Below are 21,506 nucleotides of genomic sequence, written 5' to 3'. Positions count from 1 at the left end.
GAGAGAATCAAATGAGACAATATTTGAAAATTGCTTAGCATGGCGTCTGACACATAGTTGTCATTAATAAACACGCTTTTTGTCTCTTTCCTTCCTTCCATCCCTTCCATACCCTATTCCCATCTTACCTCCCTCATTCTCCATGTTAACCCTACTATTCACATTTTTTTTATAGGCTCAATGGAGTTGAGACTCATATAAATGAATTTAAACCCCAAATACCTTCAAGGTAGAGTTTTTCCCCTTTATAAAAAGGTTCTTACCCTGGGGCCTATGAACTTTTTTTTTTGATAAATGTATTTCAATTTAATTGGTTTCCTTTTTAATCATATGTACTTGTATGTATTTAAAGCCATCATGCTAAGATGAGATCCATTGGTTTTATCAGATTACCAAAGGGATCCATGACATAAAAAAAAAGGTTAATGACCACAAAAACCATCTCCAATATCTTATTTAGATGTTCCCCAGAAACAGACTAATTTATACTGGCAACAGAAAAATGTGCTGGATTTGGATAGAGAGGGAATGACTTTTTCTAGCTCTTTCACTGTGACTTTGGGCAAGTCACTTAAAATCTCTGGGCCTGAGAGGAGAAGCTCAAAGGAGCAGATGGGAGGCCAGACACTGCTGAGGTCTCCTGCCAGGTCCCCACATTCTGTCCATGCCATGCACTCCTCCATGGCCGCTGTCCCAGAACCATTCTTTGCTTGCCAGCCACCCTCCAGAGCAAAATTCAGGGGTGGGGGTTGTCATCAATCTGCCCCTTTCTGTCTAAAGGCCAGGCCTCCCCAAGCCTGACAAGGATGTCTAGGGAGAACACATCTGTATCTTTCCTGCAGAGTGATCCCAATCCTCCACCTCAGCAGCCTGCAAGTCCAGAAGTCGATCGTGGTACTATTGAACTGGCCAAACTAATACAAGAAATGAGAGATAAGCTGTATTTTTAATACCTTGCTTACATTTTCCAGTGCAACCTGAAACTGACTTGACAGATGGCTTTAACACTGAAGACCCTCAGTATGTCCACATTTCATCAATAAGAGATTATAAAAGGGTTGAGTAAAGAAACTTCTTAGGAGGCTTAGAAGGAGCTTTTCAGTGAATGTTTTTAAACAAAAAAGATCCATATCAGAAAACAATTTGCCATGGAGGTTTTTCAGGAACCATTCTTTTTGGTGAGACAATTGGGGTTAAGTGACTTACCCAGGGTCACAAAGCTAATAAGTGTCAAGTGTCTGAGGCTGGATTTGAAGTCAGGTCCTCCTGACTCCAAGGCTGGGGCTCTATCCACTGTATCACATAGCTGCTCCCTGGAGCCATTCTTTTCAACCAGAGAACATCATCAACAGCAAAATCCACTAAAACCACAAGGATGCCGGGATGTTCCATTTCAACATTTTTCACCAAGGTTCAGTATGGAAAACTAATGCGAACATGAATGAATGCTACTTGTCACTACCAGCACAAATAAAGTATCTCTACCTTGTGAACAAAGTCTCAGCTCTAAAACAACAGGATTTTTGCTTACATCTGCTTTATGTGACCACTGAATGTCAGTCTTTCAAGGCAATCGAGGTTAAGTGACTTGCCCAGGGTCACACAGTTAGTAAGTGTCTGAGGTCACATTTGAATTCAGGTTCTCCTCACTCCAGGGCCAATGCTCTATCCACTGTGCCACCTAGCTGCCCCTCAATGTATTTCAATATGCTTTGATGCGTTGCATGTATTGAAAGACCAGTGATTTCCAACTGCATGTGTACGTAAAGAACTGGTTTCTTAACCAACAGTAACATTTTAGACCTCACCTGAACTCTACACGAAATGATGACTGATTACTTACACAAAGTATATTATGAATGGACTAGTTTAGTTTCTTTTAGATGTAATTAGTACATGAATTTGAAAGAAAATGGTTTTTACAAGAAAGGCTATTGTGGGTTTAAGAAACAGGCAAAAGATAAAATTTGACAAATTGATATTGCAGACTGGAATTGTCTCTCTCCCCCTGCCCCAAACTCCTCATGAAATATCTGTATTTGAGTTGTTTGCTGAACAATAGGTTATATTTAGAATCTGAAATATTGAGGAAGATGTTAATTGCCAACTTTAGAAGTTAGATATCAAAGGCAAACTGCCCTGCCTTTTTTTTTTAATCATCAAATAGTTTTCCTCCAGTGAGCCTATTTTGCTGACTTTTCCAGATAAGCTCAGAAATTCCAAATGGTAGCTCTGTTTATTTGCTGGTAACGATGCTTATTTTCACATGAAAGAACTTGTTTAGACTCCCAATATTCTGGCGTGAGTAGAGGGAAATGTGACTGAGGAAACTGCTGTGAAAATCATACAGGAACATTAATTTGTGATGGTGGTGACTTCTGAATAGCTTTCCATTCTGCATTCTGAGGGAAGTGTTGAACATCTTTAAATTGAGGCCATTTGCAACTGAGGGGCAATTTCTCATCATTCCACAGTAAAGCAACGGGGCAATGGACTGAGACCCAAAACAAAGCAGAAAAAAGAAACTAAACCACAGTTCTGGGGTATAAAGAATTGCCTTGCCCTGCACCCAACTACTCTCTATGATTTTGAGGAGAAAACATAAGTCATTTTTTCTATATATAATTCCCTCTACTTCTTAGAAAGTCCTGAACTTCCTCTACAGGCTTGCTAAAAAGGAAATGAAGAAGTATCAATAGGGAAGCAACATGGTATCATGAATAGAAAGCTAGCCTCAGAGTCAGGAAGACTACTTCTGAATCATATTGCTGGGTAAGCCTAGGCAAGTTACTTAATCTCTCATTGTGCCAAGCAATGTTTTAGGATTCTAAGATTCATGGAAGGTGCTACTCTGTTTTGATAAAGGAAGTTCCTAATCAGGAGTTCTCTATATGGATGAAATTACAGGTCTGGTAAAAGATGGAAGGAGAAGAGTATAGGGAGAGAGAGGGAGGGAGGGAGAGAGAGAGAGAGAGAGCGAGCACTCAGGAGCGCAAGAGTTAATAAGTAGATAGACTTATTAGATAAGGGAAGTAAGAGTCATGTTTGTGGGAAACAAATGGAAGTTGAGGGGCAGCTAGGTGGCACAGTGGATACAGCACTGGCCCTGGATTCAGGAGGACCTGAGTTCAAATGTGGCCTCAGATACATAACACTTACTAGCTGCGTGACCCTGGGCAAGTCACTTAACTCCATTGCTTAGCTAAAAATAGATAAATAAATGGAAGCTGGTAGCAACAGATCTAGCACCTCTTCAATCAATTCAACTCAACAAGCATTAAGTGCCTACTGTGTTCCAGGCATTGGGGATACAAATATGAAAAAAGAAATAGTTCTCGTCCTCACAAAACTTAGGTTCAATGGTTTCTTCATGCTTAAGCCAATAATGTACCTGAAGTCTTCAGAAGTTCTGAAAGGGACTGCTGCTCATGCTGCTTAACACAACTTCTTGCTTTTCCTCCCCTTCCAATGATCACACCAACTTTATTGATGAAAAATACCTGGTGGTAGGGAGAATAGATGGAAATTAATTCCACCTATAAAATCAGTATATACTGATGACACTAATGATTGACTCTACCCACTGATAACCATCAGATCATCAAGAATTTGGATGCCCAATACGCTCCTATTGCTCTTTTCCCCCCAAACTCACATGTCAACCTAGGGACAAGTCTTAAATGGATCTGTGATCATAGGAGACCTCAGAGGCCATCTAGCATAACTTTTCATTTTACAGATGAGGAAACTGAGGCCCAGGAAAGTCAAATGACTTGCCTGAGAGCATAAAGAATGTAAGCAGCAAAACCAAAATTTGCATCCAGGTCCTTTGATTCCAGAGGCACTACAATTTCCATTGAGACCACATCTTGTAATTTAGAGCCAAAGTTTCTTAAAAGTTAGAAATTATCTAGTGGTAATAGAACAAAGGAAGTAAGAACTCACTAATTCTTTTTCTCTTTTCCTCCTTCATCTGGTGGCTGCCTGTGGGGCCTTCCTTTCCTGTTCACAAAGCATGGAGGTAAGAAAATTGCTCAATAACAATGATATTCTTTGGGTGACAAGGGCCTTTAAAATGCTTTTTGTTCCTCTTCTCTCACCACAATTTCAGCCCTGAAGATGAATAAAGAAAAAAGGTGAAAAGTCATAAGACAACTGCACATTTAACATGGCAGGATCATTCCTAGTTTCTACCCACAGAGTTCCCATTCATTCATTGGGACCTAAAATGTGCATAGCACCATATTGGGTACAGTCAGAACTTTATATAATGCTTTTTCTCTTCCATGAACTTATAATCAAATCTGGTAGCTAAGGATGTTAAATTCCATTGTACTTACTTTGATATATCCATGATCTCTATATGATTTAGTTTAGTGGAGGTCTCAGAATGGGGGAGACCCGAGATGGACCCCCTGCTCTATCAAGAGTGTGACTCTGGGCAAGTCACCGAGTCTCCCAGGCTTGGTTTCCATATCTATAAAACGGGAATAATAATATTTTCATTGCCTACCTCATAGAGTTGTTATGAGAAGGAAAAAAATGCTTTGTAAAAATATTTTTAATTAGAGAACCAAACATGATTTTATTCCCCAGGATATATATGTCACCAAAAAGTTATAAAATATTGATTTGATGTATTTTGGCCCAATGAAGCATGTCCTTTTCTTTAAAATTCACATCCAAAAAATCTTCTTCCTCAAAATCTCTATATCTTCTTATTCATTTCTAAAACCCTCTTTTCCCAGTTTTCTCTTTCATGTCTCATATTATTTTTAAAATTAAAGCTTTTCTCAAATACATGATACTTACTAGCTGTGTGACCCTAGACAAGTCACTTAACCCTGATTGCCTCACCAAAAAAAAAAATTAAAGCTTTTTCCTCCCTCACCATCATGATTTTCCAATGTCTTCCCTTCCCTCAAAGAATCATCCCTCATAAACTTTAAGGCTGATTTCTAAATAAGGTCTTTTTATCTTGTCAGTATGGGTAGTCTTATAATCCCTCCATGCTTTCTCATCCTATACCATTCTTGTTTGTATTTTCCTCATATTAGAGGCATCTGAATTAGCATTTCAGGGGTACTGAGTAGGTACTTGGGCTATCCATATGTTAATAACAAAATGAGTTTAATGACAAGGTGACAATACCAGGGCTGTAAAAAAAAAAAAGTCAGTATCAGATTAAGGGCTGAATGAGGGTCAGTAGCAATAAATTCCCTAAGCTCTTGTCTCTTCCACTTGTGGATTTAAATGTAAAGTGTTGGATGATCTGCAGGCAGGAGAGAAGCAAGGACAGAAAGCATTATTTTTATGCAATATCAAAACAAGGAAGTAATCTACTAACAGAAAGATGAAGAGAAAGTCAAAGACTCATGGATACCATTGAAAATATTAGAAATGTTCGTTCAGCAAAACCAGCATTGATTTGTTGTTCCCTACTATGCAACCACTAGATCTGGGGGACGGGAAAAGAGAGCAGTGAGATAAAAGATAATGGTAGGTAGGAAGCCCTAGAAGGGCTGGTGAGCAACATTTAGAGAGTGAGGAAAGAAAAGCTAACAAATGGTACCACTAACCATTCCAAAATAGCAAGCGTGTTGTGAACTGATCTCTGTGACCCCCATTCAACTGGTGGAATGAGCAACCAGGACAGCTGCTGTGCATACTGCTGCTCCCCAGATCCCTGGCAGAGACACTGAGTTCCACTTAGAAGATCCACTTTGATTGGGCAAGGATTTGGCTTCTTCTCACTTTGCAAATGACAACTGTGGAAATCAATGGGAATGCTTTGCATTCATTTTCTGTCCAAATCCTGGCTAAGAGCTATGAGAATATTAACCTTATAGTGATGGGAGAGGAGCTAGGGAATTACACTGAGTGACCCTTCAAGGAAATTGATTATCGAGTTTCCCTTAGTGAGCTGTGAGACTGGAGCCTTAGAGACCTCTTTATATGGAAAAGTAGGGAGGAGAGGGAAGGTGAACCTCTCATTGGGGGTGGTGGGGAGGCTCAGTCAACTAGGAAGGACATCTGAGTCTGTGGCCTTGTAACAAGAGGCCTGCTTCCTGACCCCTTTCACAAGCCCTGTGGAACTGAACCAAGCACACAGTGTTGCAAGAAGGTTCATAGAGCAAAAGAACCAGATAGCGATTTGGCCAGGAGCCGGGGCGGGGGGGGGGGGGAAGTTGTATAGCCAGCCACTAGGAACTAAAAGAAGCCAAAGCACCCCCAAGTCATTTTTGGAAAGTTGTCACAGAGATTTCCTTTTGATTAAGGAGAGACAACAACACATTGCATGGAATGTGGCTGAGGGGTAACTTGATTCTGAGCAGCAGAGCTGGCCCACTGTGGCACCTTGAACAAAATCCCCCTCATTTCTTTCTGACTCGGCATCTTCACTTTAAAAATGAAGTGGATAGAGCACCAGCCCTGAAGTCAGGAGGACCTGAGTCCAAATCCAGCCTCAGACCAAACACTTGACACTTACTAGCTGTGTGACCCTGGGCAACTCACTTAACCCCAATTGCCTAAAAATCTAAAGAAAAAAAGTCAAATAAAAATGAAGATGGCGACACTCATTCTTTGGTCCCTTTCTTGGTCAAAATGATCCATTTTTTACAGGAGAGTGTGGCAGAGAACAGTCTAAGTCATTTACGTTAAAGTCACTTTCTGAATATTTAGCTTGTACTATCAAATTTCTTGCTCTGGAACTCCATATTTGCAATGGTGAGGCACGGAATCTAAGAGTCAGAAGGGAGATTATAGACTGCCTCATCAAACCAGAATGAGAATCCCTTTTACCAAATCCCAACAAGGTATCATCCAGCTTCAGTCTGAGGACCGCCAACAAGAGGGACCCCACTCATTCCCAAGGCAGCTCATTCCACTCAGTATAAATAGCTATAATTACTTAAAACAAACAAAAAAGATTAGCCCCACCTGAAATAAATCTGCTTCTCTGCAGCTTTCACATATTGCTCCTAATTCTGCGCCCCTCTAGGACCAGACACGATAAATGAAGTCCCCTGCCCACATGACAGTCCATGTCATGATGTTGACCCTTGACTCTGGCTGTCCCTCAGGCCTAGAACACTCTCCTTCCTCCACTTCAACTACTGAACTTCCCTTTCTTCCTTAAGTCCTAACTAAAATCCCAGTTCTTTCAGAAAGCCTTCTCCAATTCCTCTTAATTCTAGTGCCTTCCCTCTGTTAATTATTTCCTATTTATCCTGTATATAACTTGCTTTGTATTTATATGTTCATATGTTGTCTCCCCCATTAGAATGTAAGCTGCATGTCTCTTTTTGCATTCCCAAAGCTTAGCACAATGCCTGACACATAGTAAGTACTTGATAATTTTTTTTAAATTGAATGTTGAATCTACAATCCACAAAAACCCCTAGATAGTTTGCAAAGGAACTATTGTCTGGCCATACTTCCCCTTCCTCTATTTGTGAAGTCATTTTTGTTTTTGTTTTAAAACCAAGAAGAGAACTTTACTTTTATTTCTATTAAATTACATTCTATTTGATTCTGCCCACTGTTCCAAACTGTTTGTATTTTTTGGACCCTGGCTCTGCCATCCAATATGTTAATTTAGGTTCTCAGTTTCCTGTCCTCTGCAGATTTTACCAGCATGTATATATGCCTGCATTCAAGTCAGTGATAAAAATATTGAACAGAGAGGGCCAAGGGCAGATCTCTGGACAAGTGATATCTCTCCAATTTCACCTCAACCCATTAATGATTTTTCTTTGGGTCTGGCCATTCAAATAATATCAAATCTACCTAACTGTAATATAATTTAGCATGTATCTCTTCACCTTACCCAAAATATACCATGAGATATTATTAAAGGTTTTGCTGAAATATAAGTATATTTTATATTAACTGTATTCCCCTTATCTGGTAATCTAGTAACCCTAACAAAAAAGGAAATGAGGTTAGTCTGGTATCACTTGTTCCTGAGTAAACCTGGCTGACTTTTAGTGTTCACTGCTTCCCTTTCTAAGTGCTTAGCTACGATTCCCTTAATAATGTCTTCCTAGAAATCTTGCCAGCTATAGAAGTAAGCTCATTGGTCAGTAATTTGCAGGTTTATCTTCTTTTTTTTTAATAAATTGGGAAAACATTTTTCCCTTCTCCAGTGCTGTAGCTCCTCTGCCTTTTTTCCAAAATCTATCAACAATAGCATCTGCCAGTTCTTTTGATACTTTAGGTTCCAAATCATCTGGGGCTGGTGACTTGAACTCCTTGAGAGCAGCAAGATGTCATCTGACTGTCTCCTAATTTATCTTTAGTGAACTCAATGAATATAGCAATATACCATCTCACTGAGTTACATTAAATTATGTTTAATTCGAATCCATAGCCTGGTAGGCAAGAACTTTCACAATCCGGCATTTTCTTTCAAACCTATCTCACATATGTACTGTCCCCTGTGGCCAGTCGGTACAACTTACATACATTCCTTGTTTTTTTTTTTCTGTCTCTGTAATCTTTTCTGTCCCTGGAATGTTTTCTTCCTTCTGCCCCATCACTACCTCTTAAAATTCTATTCATCTTAAAATCACACCTCCCTCAGAAAGTTTTCCCTAAACTCTCCAATCAGTAAACATCTTTTTTATACCACTTGGTATTTCCCTTATGCAATTATCACAGATTATTTTATATGATAATTATTTTTTCATGTATTGTATCCCCCTACTGGATGGTAAACTCCAGGAGGTCAGGAGCTATCTCTTATCTAAACTTTGTTTCTATTCCTTATCCCCTTCATGTCCTATTATAGTATCTGCACACAATAGAGAGACTGGATCTATATCTGGAGGTCTGAATAAGGAACTTCCTTTACCAATACAAGTCTGCACCTTCTTGGCAACTTACAGTCTTAGAGAGTTTCATAGAGCAACTGAGAGTTTAAGTGACTTGCTGGGGCCACACAACTAGGATATGTCAGAGTTAGGACTTGAAGCCAGGTCTTCCTGGATCGAGGTCAAGTCTCTGTGGAAATCAATTATATTGAAATACAGTTATCAATATAGGAAAAAATCAAGTTTATGGACCCTAGGTAGAGAATGTTTTCATGTAACAAATATTGAATTGAAACAAATTCTAATCTTACATGTAAAATGGTGAATGCAGTAAGTAGATTATGGCACTGCTTTTTTTTTTTTTTCGCTTTCTGATTTTTCTCCTGCCTCTAGGATACATATTTGGAACAAAATAGTCTGAATGCCAAGAAGTAGCATGTGCTTGGGAACTTTGTTCATTACTTTTTCAGTAAACTGCACCAAGAAGATCCAGGCTACTGCAGTACCTATAGAGGTGAGGTTTGCGGTGCTGTCTTGGCAAAGGACGCCCTTGTTTTCTACAACTCTACCTACGGGGACCCAGAGGACACCCAAGAGCTTCTTGTCCAAACCATCTGGAGCGACTTGAAGGAGCTGAGTTCACTCTGTCGGCTAGCTATGGAGTCTCTGCTCTGTAACCACATTTTCCAGGGCTGCAACCCTGCTGGATTTATGCCAGCTCCTAAACCTTTATGCAGGTAAGAGATTTTCCACTGGTGGTATGGGCATGTACCTATTTACTAGAAGAAACCAGGGATGGTGTTTCATAAAAGTGGAAGAGGTTGTGACCAAGAGTGAACCAAACGATCAGCTTTTGTGTGTTTAGAACAGAGTATATTTGACCCATAAAATATAATCCCAAAATATAAGCCTTCTGTGTTAATGATAGGTAGTGCTGATTGGCCATGGGAGAAAAAGAATAAAAGAGTTTCCTGTACTGCTAAATCAGAAAAATAACATTATGTGGATTTTTTTGGAGTAGGGAGTGTAGACTTGTAATTTCATTAGGGTAGCAAACTCCCAATGTGGAAACTCCCTTCACTGTAGCAGATCATCAGTCATTCATCTGCAACTTACAGTCTTAGAGAGTTGCCTGGGAACACTGTGAGGTTAAATGACTATCCTCAGTTTTATGTCAGAGGCAAGAAAAAAGGAAGGAAAGAAGGAAGAGTGGGATGGAAGGAGGGAAGGACAGAGGAGCAGGGGAAGCAGAGAGGAGCACGTACTACATGACAGGCACTGGGCTAAGCAAATATTATCTCATTTGATCTTCACAACAACCCTGGGAGGTAGGTACTATTATTATCCCCATTTTATGGTTGAGGAAACTAAAGCAAGCAGGGAGTAAGTGACTTGTCCAGGGTCATACAACTAGAAAGTGTCTGAGGTTGGATTTGAACTCGGATCTTCCTGACTCAGTGCCCAGTGATCTATCTTCTGCACTGCCCAGCTGCCACTGAAATAGGACTTGAACCAATCTAGGGCTTCCTGACACCAAGACAGCCTTTAATCCAATATGCCATGCTGCATCTCCATGTTACTCATTCCATTTATCACAGATCATTAAGAAAACTAGAGGACCCTCCATCTAAGTTCACTTGGGGGCAGTGGGTAAAACACTGAATTTGAAGCTAGGAGAGCTAGATTTGAATTCTAGATCTAACACTTACTGGTTGGGTTACTTCTAAGCCTATTTCATCATCTATAAAGTAACTCCTAAATGTATATAGTATTTTAAGATTTGAAAACACTGGGGCAGCTAGGTGGGGCAGTGGACAGAGCATTGGCCCTGGAGTCAGAAAGAGCTGGGTTCAAATCTGGCCTCAGGCACTTATTAGCTGTGTGACCCTGGGAAAGTCACTTAACCCTGACTGCCCCCCCCACAAAAAAGAAAACTTTTTACATAAATGATCTCACTAATGGAGAGGAAGCATGTTATAGATAGAGAGTCAGGATGACTTTGATTTAAGATCTAGCTCAGAGAACCTCACTTTGTGACCCTGGGTAAGTCCCTTCCTTACTCAGTGCCCCCATAAAATTGTCTAAAACTATAAGCTGCAAAACAGTTATTGATTTATCTGCATCGGGAGGAGTTAGCTCAGAGGAGCCTCCTATTCCAATGAAACCACAGGTTCAAACAGAAAAAAAGTAATTAAAATGGAGATAATCACACTTGCTCTACCTGCCCTAATGAATGGTTATGAGGAAAGTACATTATGAATGTGAACCGCTCTGGGCAAAATATATTCTTACTGAAGCCTGTGAGTGACAGGGTACAATAGAGTACTGTGGGCACATACTTCTCCATCCCCTACCACTACTTTAAGAGTCAGAATCTGTTTGTTATCATCCCACATTTGCCAGAAGTTTTGGATTTCCCCCATCCAGGGCTTATTTCCTGTCTTCCAATCAGTTCATGTGAGGTCCTGCAGCCCTGTAGTCATCCCTAACCAGAAGATTCCCTGCATATAATAAACAGAAGGTGTAACCAGCAAAGGAAGGTGAAGACAGCTACTCCCCAACCTTGTCATCAGCACCCCATCATAACCAACAATCACCATTGCTGTGGATGCTGGGATAATTATCATGCTTATAAAGTGACTCAAAGGCTTTTAACCAATTCCACTCTCCTCAGTTCAGATTACCATAGCACTCAAACAATTCTGACACCTGTTTGATGCAAATAATTCATTAGGATATAAAGATGTTTTTAAAACAATCATTTATATGAACTTGAAACAAAGCCAATCAGGCATACTTTAAAACAATTGACATTTTTAAAACGAACATCCATAAACAATTATCCAATAACAATTTATCAGTTTGTCTCTCTGGTGTTCCCTTTCTTTATATCTGTCTATGCACTCCATAAACAAACATACACTCACACACACACACACACACACACACACACACACACACACACACACACTCTTTTAAAAAGGCATGTGAAGCACCATGCTATGTATAGTAGATAAAATCAGGAAGACCCACTTTCAAGATATACCTTTGACACAGTAGCTGTGTGACCCTTGGCAAATCATTCAATTTCAGTACCTCAGGTAACTTTCTAGGACTCTAAGACTGGTAGTGCAGTGGATAGAGTACCAGGCTTAGAGCCAAGAAGACTCATCTTCCTGAGTTCAAATCTAGCCTCAGACATTTACTAATTGTGTGATCCTGGGCAAGTCACTTAACCCTGTTTGCCTCAGTTTCCTCATCTGTAAAATGAATTGGAGAACAACATGGCAAACCACTCCAGTACTTTTCCCAGAAAGCCTCAAACGGGATCATGAAGAGTCAGACATGATTGAAAATGACAGAAGAGTAGCTGATCTGTCTTGGTGGAGGGAGTTTCCGCATCAGGAGTTCCCAACAAAAAAATAAGTCGGCATCATATATGTACAAACTATTCTTCTGTTGTTGCTTTCTTAATTTTGCACTATGACATTTTTATATTCCTCATATTTGTCAGCCTTAGTGGAACCATAAGCATTCTGTTAGACATGGTGCCCAAAGGTCTTGGTGCATTTTTGTTTCACACGTTTAAAACTGCACCAAAACTTTTGGGACACTGTGTCTATCACAGTTTGTGCAGCCAGCTCTCTGGACATTTAGGTAGCTTGTAGTTTTTCACTGTCACAAATATTTCAATGGAGTAGTAGAGATAAGTGGGCATATGATGTAGTGGAAAGAGAATTAGATTCAAAAAACCTAGGGTCAGGGTCAGAGCTGGAAGGAACCTTCTAGAGGCTATCTAGTCCAACCCCATTTTACAGATCGGGTCACTGAGGTCCAGAGACCTGAAGGGACTCATTCAAAGTCATAGAAGAGGGTTGGGGATAGGATTCGAACCCTGATCATCAGACTCCAGAGCTAGAGCTCTTGCCAATGTGCTGTGCTGTCTTCTGAGAGGCCTCACTTTTGTATTTTGGTCAAAATCCTGGAGCGAGAATCACAAATGTAGCTAGCAAAAATCAAGAACCCAGGAGTTGCTCTTCCAGATTGGCAACAATAGAGACAGATAGAGTGGGTTCAGCAGAATGAACCCAGGAACTGGATTCAAATCCTGCATCTGGCACCTAGCAGGACCATGAGATTAGTCATAACTTAACCTCTCTAAATTTCAGATGGCCTCTGAGATTTGTGATCCTAATTCTAAAAGAACGTATTTACGGCAGCTAATTATTTCTCATTATTCTTCTAAAATGACTGACGTTGGGGCTTCCATACAAACTTACAGCCAGTTTTGTACCATTTTTATAGACACTCCCTGCTTTGTCATTCTGGGCTGTAGAATTACTTATGTCGAAAAACCAGGCTACGCCACTAGAATACCCACGAAGGGAAACTGTGTGTTCCCAATAAAACTTCTTATAACATAAAGAGTGAATTCAAAACCCTTCTTGGAATGAGAATCAGCTGCTCTGCCATGTTGTTTTGAAAACACAGTATATAAATTATACCTTAAATGCTGCACTAACATGTCCCTCTTTAAACAGTCCTTCTCACTGTTCTCCATAAAATGTTTTAGAGAGCACTGCCTGGCTGTAAAGGATCTATTCTGCGCAAAGGAATGGTTGACACTGGAAGAAAAATCCCACAGAGGCCTGTACAAATCTGGATTGCATCTGCTGACCTTGCCTGAATGCACCAAGCTTCCCAGCATGCACAGGGAGCCTATGGCTTGCATAAAAGTGCCACATTTAGGTAATACAGAATCCTCTGTCTCAGAGGTTCTTTTTTTTTTCTTGAGGCAATTTGGGTTAAGTGATTTGCCCTAAGTCACACAGCTAGTAAGTGTTATATGTCTGAGGCTAGATTTGAACTCAGGTCCTCCTGACTCCAAGGCCGGTGCTCTATCTACTGCCCCATCAGAGATTCTTAACCTGTAGCCTATGAACTTGTTTTTAAAAAAAAAAAAGTATTTTGATAAATGCGTATCAATATTATTGGTTTCCTGTTTATTCTTAAGTATTTTATTTCATATATTTAAAAATATTATTCTAAGAAGGGATCCAGAAGCTTCACCAAATGCTAAAGGGATCCATGATCCCCCCCAAAAAAGATTAAGAACCGTTGCTTTACCTAGTATTTAGAAGAGACTAAGAGGGGTGTGTTCCTGGAGCCAGGTTATACTCGTGAATTAACTTTTTCTTTCCTCAGGATAAAAGGAAAATTAGAATACCTAGTTTCAAAGGTCATTGTGAAAAAATGAATGAATTCATTTGAAACCTATTGGAGGCTTTATCCTTACCTGGAAGCCTGGCCTTACTTCAGAGTGGATCTTTACAAGATCTGAGTAACTTTCTTTGGAATGTTGAGAGAAAGAGCTAGGACTTGCCCTGGGTTGACCTAGTCAGAGAAGGGAAGGACTAAGATCCCCTTAAGAAAAAAAGAAAACTCTCCAGAGCAGCTTTAAGCAGATATTTAAGCAAAAATCCCCATTACCATGTGCTCTAAACTGCTGACCTCACCAAACAAAGCTGATCAGCTCCATGTTGCCGTAATGAGCTTTATAAGTGGTTGTGTGGTTATCCCAAACATCTGGGGTGATTTTGGGGAAATCTATCTTTCTCATGAGTGGAAAGAACGCTTTCCCACTACATACTGTAAAGCTGAGAAATGATTTGTATTTCTTAATGAGCTCTCACAGAATAATTGGAAAACCTATTCTTCATTTTTTTAATGTTCACCCTTCTCCCCCCTCAGATTTAAAAAGAGATAACATAACAAGTAAGTAGCTTTGTGTGTGTTCTTGAATCCTTGTGTGCATTTCATTGGTAACCTGCATGCTTCTTTGCATCCTTCACCTTAATCATATTAAAAACATGGAGTTCCAAAGGCCTTGGAACATTTATACATAGCATCAAACTTGGGGTCTAATCGTTTGATCGTACAAGTAGCTTATGCTGAAATATGTACTATGATTAACATAGCCCCCCTCAGGACTGAACCTAGGATTCCATTCCCCAGGTGAGGAAATTCCCTGCACTAATACAAGCTGGCACCTTCTCTGTAACCTTTCATGTAAGAATGCTGCCTAGAGTAGTGGTATCAAACTCAAGAGAAATGGAGACCACTAAAGAGCATTAGGAAGCATGGTGGCCTACAGGTGTCTGATGCTGAGCACCTGAAGCACTAATAGGTTAAGTGACTTGACCAGGGTCACGGAGGCAATATATACATATACATATACATATACATATACATATACATATACATATACATATACATATACATATATATATATATGTCAGAGGCAAGACTTGAACCCAGGTTTTCTTGGCTTTGAGGATAACTACCCTTTGACTACTTTAAAGTTGTTAGGGAGACCAGATGGTAGAGTGGATCGAGAGCTTTCCTTGGAATCAGGAAGATCTGGGCCACGTATCCCTGGCACTTAAGGGATGTGTGACACTGGAAAGTCTCAGTGCCCTAAGCACCTAAGACTAGCATCTTTTGATCTGCATTAACAGAGGACGTTTGTCACTGGGAGTTCCCTACAATGATGAAATCGTGGAAAAAGGAGAAGTAGGAAGAGGAGAAGGAGGAGGGGAAAAAATAAACTGGACTTAGGGTCAAGAGACCCTGTCTGCTATCTTAACTATTCCTGTGACCTTGCAAGGTCACAACCTTTCCTAGTCTAAGTTTCTACTTATATGAAATAAGGGTGTTAAACTAGAAATAGAGAAATAGAGAGAGAAATATCTCCAAACCTTCAAAGCCATTTGGTAGATAACTTCTAAAGGTCCCTTCCAGTTCTAGGGTTCTCTGAATGGCATTATGCCATTTATGGTCTGAATCAAACCATAAAAGTATCATTTTCATTTTCAGTGTATGATTTTTTGCTTACATGGAGAAAGTGAAGGATAATTGATTAATTCAGCCTCTGTGCTGGATTTCTCTACACTCAATGTCGAGAGAGCCTGAGGAAAGACCCCAAAACATTGGATGAACTCACTGTGTAGGATTTTTGGGAGGACGTGAGAGTCACAGAGGAAGAGAGTACATGGAGAAATTTTTGATCTATATCCTCTAAAGAAACATCTAAATCATTGAGATCTGATCAGATCTCACTCAAAAGACTCACAGATCCACTGAAGCATTAAATTAGATTTATGTTCCCCCAATGCTAATTGTAGATATATAAAATTATTCCTATAGTAAGCTGTGCTCATGATTCCTTCATTATAACTGTATTTTTCTAATTCTTTCATTATTGGAGGCATCTACTTCTCCAAAAATCCAACTGATATCTCATGTTGTAGATAGAGGTGACCTTAGCTTTTCCAAGATTGTGCCAGCAGAGCACAAACACTGGCTGATTGTACTCAACTGCCTGTTGTATGAAGACAAGCCTAGCTAAGTGCCAAGAGGTTCATCACCAGTCTACTGGCTGGATAATTTGTGGTGAATTATCTGACCATTGATGTCTATGAAACGAAATAAAATACAGAATGGCCTCCAGGCCTACAATTGCCTCTTCTGCTTTTGCAGTGATGGTGGAAGAGTGACAATTTTTGTACCATTTACAAACATTAATTTAGCTATTTGTGTTCTTAATGTAAGATTCTTGTTCCATTATATTACTTGATACATTACTGGAGAAATTAGACCATATCCATATTGACATTAACCCCATAAGTTAAACCATAAAACATAAGGAAGTTGTAGTTTAATTGAAAGATGACTCTTAGATTCTGTTCAAAGGGAGGGACAAGCAAAGGCTTCAATTGAGTGCATTATACCATGCACCAAAGGCAACAAGAAATGTTTAATGAGACACGTAGTCATCTCCTATTGCGATGCTCAAGACAAATATAATAAAAAGACTAATAATGTAATTGTACCTATGAGTCAACATCTGTTCCAGAGGATAAAGAAGGCAGTGAAATAATCTGAAGAACCTGATAAATCCTTCTAAGCAAATCAGCTTATATGTTGATATCTTGGGACTAAAATGAGAAGATATATGGGCACAGAAAATAATAGTGAAAAGTATGTAGGGAAAATATATAGGATTAAGAAATGGAAAGGGTCAATGACTTATAGACCATTCAAAAGCCTCACACTTATATATGATGAATACTGTACGGAAGAAAAGTTAGAACACATCAGACATGGTAAGCACTAAAGAACAGCACAAAACAAATGAAATTAAAAATAGCTTAGTAGACAAGAAACAACTGGATACAGATAAGTCATTTACCAACCAGACATGTAGTCACACAATTGCCTAGTGAGGATAAACATCAAAATCAACAATAAATGATATAAAATCACACTGCATATACTTAAAACAGATCAAAGTTCACCTATTCAAATAAGATGCAGTCACTAAAAAGTAGGAAATTGCAAAGGAATAAAGACTGATTCTAACTACTAGTATTTCCTTCAGAAGTCTAACTGATATAAAGTAACCACTAGAGGCCAAAAGAGTGCCTAAATTTCCTTAACCAGCAAGCACTTGATCTCTCTACCTTGAAGAAAAATGGCAGCTAAGGGCAATGCTAATTAAGAAAATTCATATGCAAAACTTTGGGAAAAGGGGAAGGTGGAAGATTATAAGCAGTCTTGCTCACAGAACAGCAAAGAGCAGTAGAAGGGAAAACAAGCTTGCAGAAGACTGGAGGTGGAACCCAGCTAAGTCAAATCATTTTGAAAGTATTTAATAATGAAACTAGAAGAAGAGAACAGAAAGACATAAAATGAAACCTGTCCACCAGCATTTCTAGTGAATCTGTTTTCTTTCACCAATGACATGACATTTGGGTTTGAACTCCTAAGTTTCTGAGGCACTTCATGATTAAGTAGAAATGACACTTAAGAAAATGAAATTGAGAAAAGCAATTTGACTAGACTGAATCCACACAGAAAAATATCCATGCTGGACCCAAAACAATTTTGAAAGTATCATGTGATCAATTTTCAAAAATATCTGAAAGACCAGAAACCCAATGATGTGGTTGGACATCTTATATGGTATTATAACCAAAAAAAAAAAAAGACAGGAGAAAACTAATAACAAACAAAAACTTTTTGTTTTCTGGTTTTCACTTCTATAAATATTTCCTAAGAATGACTTACTTACATATTAAGAACACCCTTGATGAAGATATAAGAAGAAAATAGATGGACTTTGACAACTGCAGACCATACTTCTATAATCACTCAACTGGGCAAAAGATATAGAGAATGTTAGGTGCCACTATTTTTAATGATTTTTGGTAATAAAATAGCAGCAAATAGGTTGTCCAGTGGATAGAGTATTAGACCTGGAGTCAGAAAGACTCGAGTTCAAATCTGGCCTCAGACACTAGATGTGTAATCCTGGGCAAGTCACTTAAATTCTATTTGCCTTAACCTATTGGCGAAGGAAATGGCAACCACTCTATTATCTTTGCCAAGAAAACCCCATGGACAGCACGGTCTATGATATCACAAAAAGGCAGACATGACTGAACAACTGAACAGCGACAGATAACATAGGACTTGATGGCACAACATGAAGTCTTAAAGACACTCCTCTACTGCACACACCAACATAATCTGAAGATTCCTTTATAGACAAAACCACAGCAATAACTCGGGGCAGAACTCCTCTTAGGATTTAACAACACACCTAAAAACAACAAGATGTGTTCTTGCCAACTTTGTATCTTAAAAGATTAAGTGATTTGCCCATTGTCAAACAGAATCTGAGACAGGATTCAAACTCAAGTCTTCCTGATTCTAAGTCCAGCACTCTCACTAGCTAAAAATAAAAACAAAACTGTATCTTACAGTTAGAAAGGTAACATTGAATCAATACATAGATCTAGTACAGGCCCTGAGGAATAATGAGGAAGAAAGTGGAATAGATTGCACTTGAGAATATTTATAATAATCACCTCCTAACTAGCCTTCTTCCTTCTAGTCTGTCCCATCTTTCTAGTCTGTCCATCTTTCATACTTACTACTAATTACCTTCTCATTACTCTTCCATAATTATACAACTCCCCTACTCAGAAACTTTCAGTGGCTTCCCATTGTCAATCATATAAAAGCATTTAGTCCAATATTTTTCTCCCCTCCCTATTCCTCCTTGGCTGACCTATGAATATGGTAGACATATATCTCAGAGAAGCTACAAAACCAAAGAGGTATAGACTTAAAGCTATCAAACTGCCAATGAGCTACTCTATAGAAGTAGATAAAAGAATCACAAGATTCGTTTGAAAGAACAGAAGATCTAGAATGCTGAGGGAAACAGCAGGGAAAAAAGTAGTTGTGACAGGAGAATAGAGTCACTAGATTTTAAACTATATCAATTAATATTACCATTATTATTGATATTGATTATTACTCTTATTAATGTCTATTATATTAATATAGCATACTAACATGTGTTATATGATATAATTGTGTCATAACATTGTTTTATGTTCTAATATATTATGTGTTGATATATAATATAATGTATTAGAAATAATAATATATGATATAACTATATATCTATGTTATGTTAATAATCAACAAAATATAATTGTATAGCATCATGCATTAAAATGATGTATCAATATAATATAGAAATATAATCATGGGTTATGATAATATACAAATATATTATATATCATAATATAAATATATTGTAACCTACAATATTTCTATATTGTTATGTTATAATATTGACATTATTGTTCATATTTCTCACCAAAATAACTTGACATTCACTAAAAAATAGAAAAGAAGTAGCTCAGGAATAGTAGAGAGAAAGCAGGTCTCAGAACTACAAAAACCTAGACTCAAGTTCTATCCCTGGCCCATATTCACTGTCACATAATTATCTCAGTTTTCTAGTCAACTCTTTAAGACCATAAGCTGCAGAGAAGGAGCTAACTTTCACTGGTGAAGGGAGTTCCCATCTGAAAGTTCCTTTTACTAATGAAAACATAAGTACCTTTCCCTATTCATATACCATTTCTTTTCATCCAATTCCCAATCAAATGGCATTTACTTTGTTACTTATTCTTTTCAGCTACGAAAGTGATACTTTGCATATTTTGTTATATATGGGGCCCCTCCCTTTGACTTCCTTAGTAGGATCTCTAGATTAAAGAATATGAACAGTTCAGTTTTTTTTCCAAATAAAAAAATTCTAAATTGTTTTCCCGAAAGGTTTGACCAATTTACAGTTCTAGCAGCAATATATTAGTTAAGTTACTAAATCCGGTTTTAATCCTATCTCTGTTGCTACATGCATTGTCTTTTGTTTGTAGAAAATCAATATTTGTACCATGCTTGATCATACTATAGATTGATTACTTTTTCTAATGCCCTCCATTTTGAAGAGGCTTTAGACATGAATCAATAACTAAGCTTTAAATAATTTGACCCTAGGGTGCGAGTGTGGAGATTTAATGAGCCAAAAAGTATGAGAAAACTGAACCCAGTGCCACCACAACTCTCTCCCCACTCCATTAGAAGCCTGTCTAACCTAAGATTGAACCCCTGTGCTTGGGGACCAGAATAAGTATCCAATGTCCAACCCCCCAAACCTTCAGACTTACTCTTCTTTCAGTCCTAAGGCTTTAAAGCAAGCAGGGCAGTAAATTCATTTCTACCATCTTGAAGAAAGAAAGTTGAGCTCATTCCTCTCTTAGTCATTTAAGGCTCAGAAAAGAAGGAAGACAGAAACCTTTTCAACAAATTCTAGACCAAAACTCATAAAACAGAAGTCATGAAGCAAAATAAGGCACTGAACTTTTCTGCTTTCTTTTGTGAAAATTAGTCATCCAAAGGCTTTAGAAAAATGATACTACATACTGATCCTTCTTAGTGAAAAGGAATTTGAGTGAAATTATTTGGGGGAAATAAAAGCTAGGTTCATACCTTATCTTAAGGATCTTATTAATATTGTTATATATTCAAAATTCTGGTACAGTTGAGAAAACATTAGCTTTGCACACCCCTGTGTGTTACCTGTGTGATGCTGAGCCTCTCTGGGCCTCAATCTTTTCATCTGTAAACTTGGAAAGTTGAACTCTAAATGACCTCTGTCTGCTTTTCCAGAAGGTACCTTGCGATATCCTGCAAAAACAGGAATGGGAAAATGGGGGTAAATGAATTCAATATGGTGTCAACTATAACTCGTGTTTTTATGTGTTCAACCATATCGTTGATATATACAACAGTTAACTCTGGCTATAAAAAGTTGTTCTAGTATTAATTACAAGTAGTGAAAAATTGAAAACAGAGATCATAATATTGTTTATTTTCCATTGGCTGAAATATACTTATTAGCAGTAGCAAAATCTACTAGAACTACCACTAACACAAAGTAAATCACTTCCCCTCCTTAGCCCTCAGTTTACACATCTGTAAAATGAGAGAACTGGATGAGATCAGTATTTCCCAACCCAAACTACACAGAAGACCAGCAAAACCATGATGTTATCTACCATAGACCTCTCCTTCCTAGACAACTTCAGGGAGCTTGTCCTTGGCAGCTCATGGACAAAGGGAAAAGAAGGAAGGAAGGAGGAGGTGGAGGAGGGGCAGGATGCAGGGAGAAAGAAGAGAAGTCAGTTTTTGAAATTTTAAGGTTTTAAGAATTAACTACTTTTGGCAGGAAAAGTCTTGGGAACCAGTGAAAATCTGCCATGGCAC

At 38.6% G+C, this 21,506-nt stretch overlaps 1 protein-coding gene across 2 annotated transcripts in view; it reads left to right on the top strand.

The window, feature by feature from the left end:
• Positions 1-9,389: 9,389 nt before the first annotated feature.
• MUSK (muscle associated receptor tyrosine kinase) overlaps positions 9,390-21,506 on the top strand; it is a 30,765-nt gene continuing 18,648 nt past the window's right edge. Inside the window, exons 1-3 of one of the 2 annotated variants that reach the window (XM_021001862.2) lie at positions 9,390-9,553; positions 13,390-13,565; positions 14,568-14,591. In XM_021001862.2, coding sequence (XP_020857521.2) covers positions 9,474-9,553; positions 13,390-13,565; positions 14,568-14,591 — 280 coding nt within the window. In that variant the 5' untranslated portion in view covers positions 9,390-9,473. The remainder of the gene's footprint in view (positions 9,554-13,389; positions 13,566-14,567; positions 14,592-21,506) is intronic. The other variant, XM_078152806.1, reaches the window with a different exon arrangement.

This window comes from Phascolarctos cinereus, unplaced genomic scaffold, assembly GCF_003287225.1.
Source record: "Phascolarctos cinereus isolate Bilbo 61053 unplaced genomic scaffold, phaCin_HiC Scaffold_4;HRSCAF=312, whole genome shotgun sequence".
NCBI classification, from domain to species: Eukaryota; Metazoa; Chordata; class Mammalia; order Diprotodontia; family Phascolarctidae; genus Phascolarctos; species Phascolarctos cinereus.
This window is presented reverse-complemented; position numbering and strand designations above follow the sequence as displayed.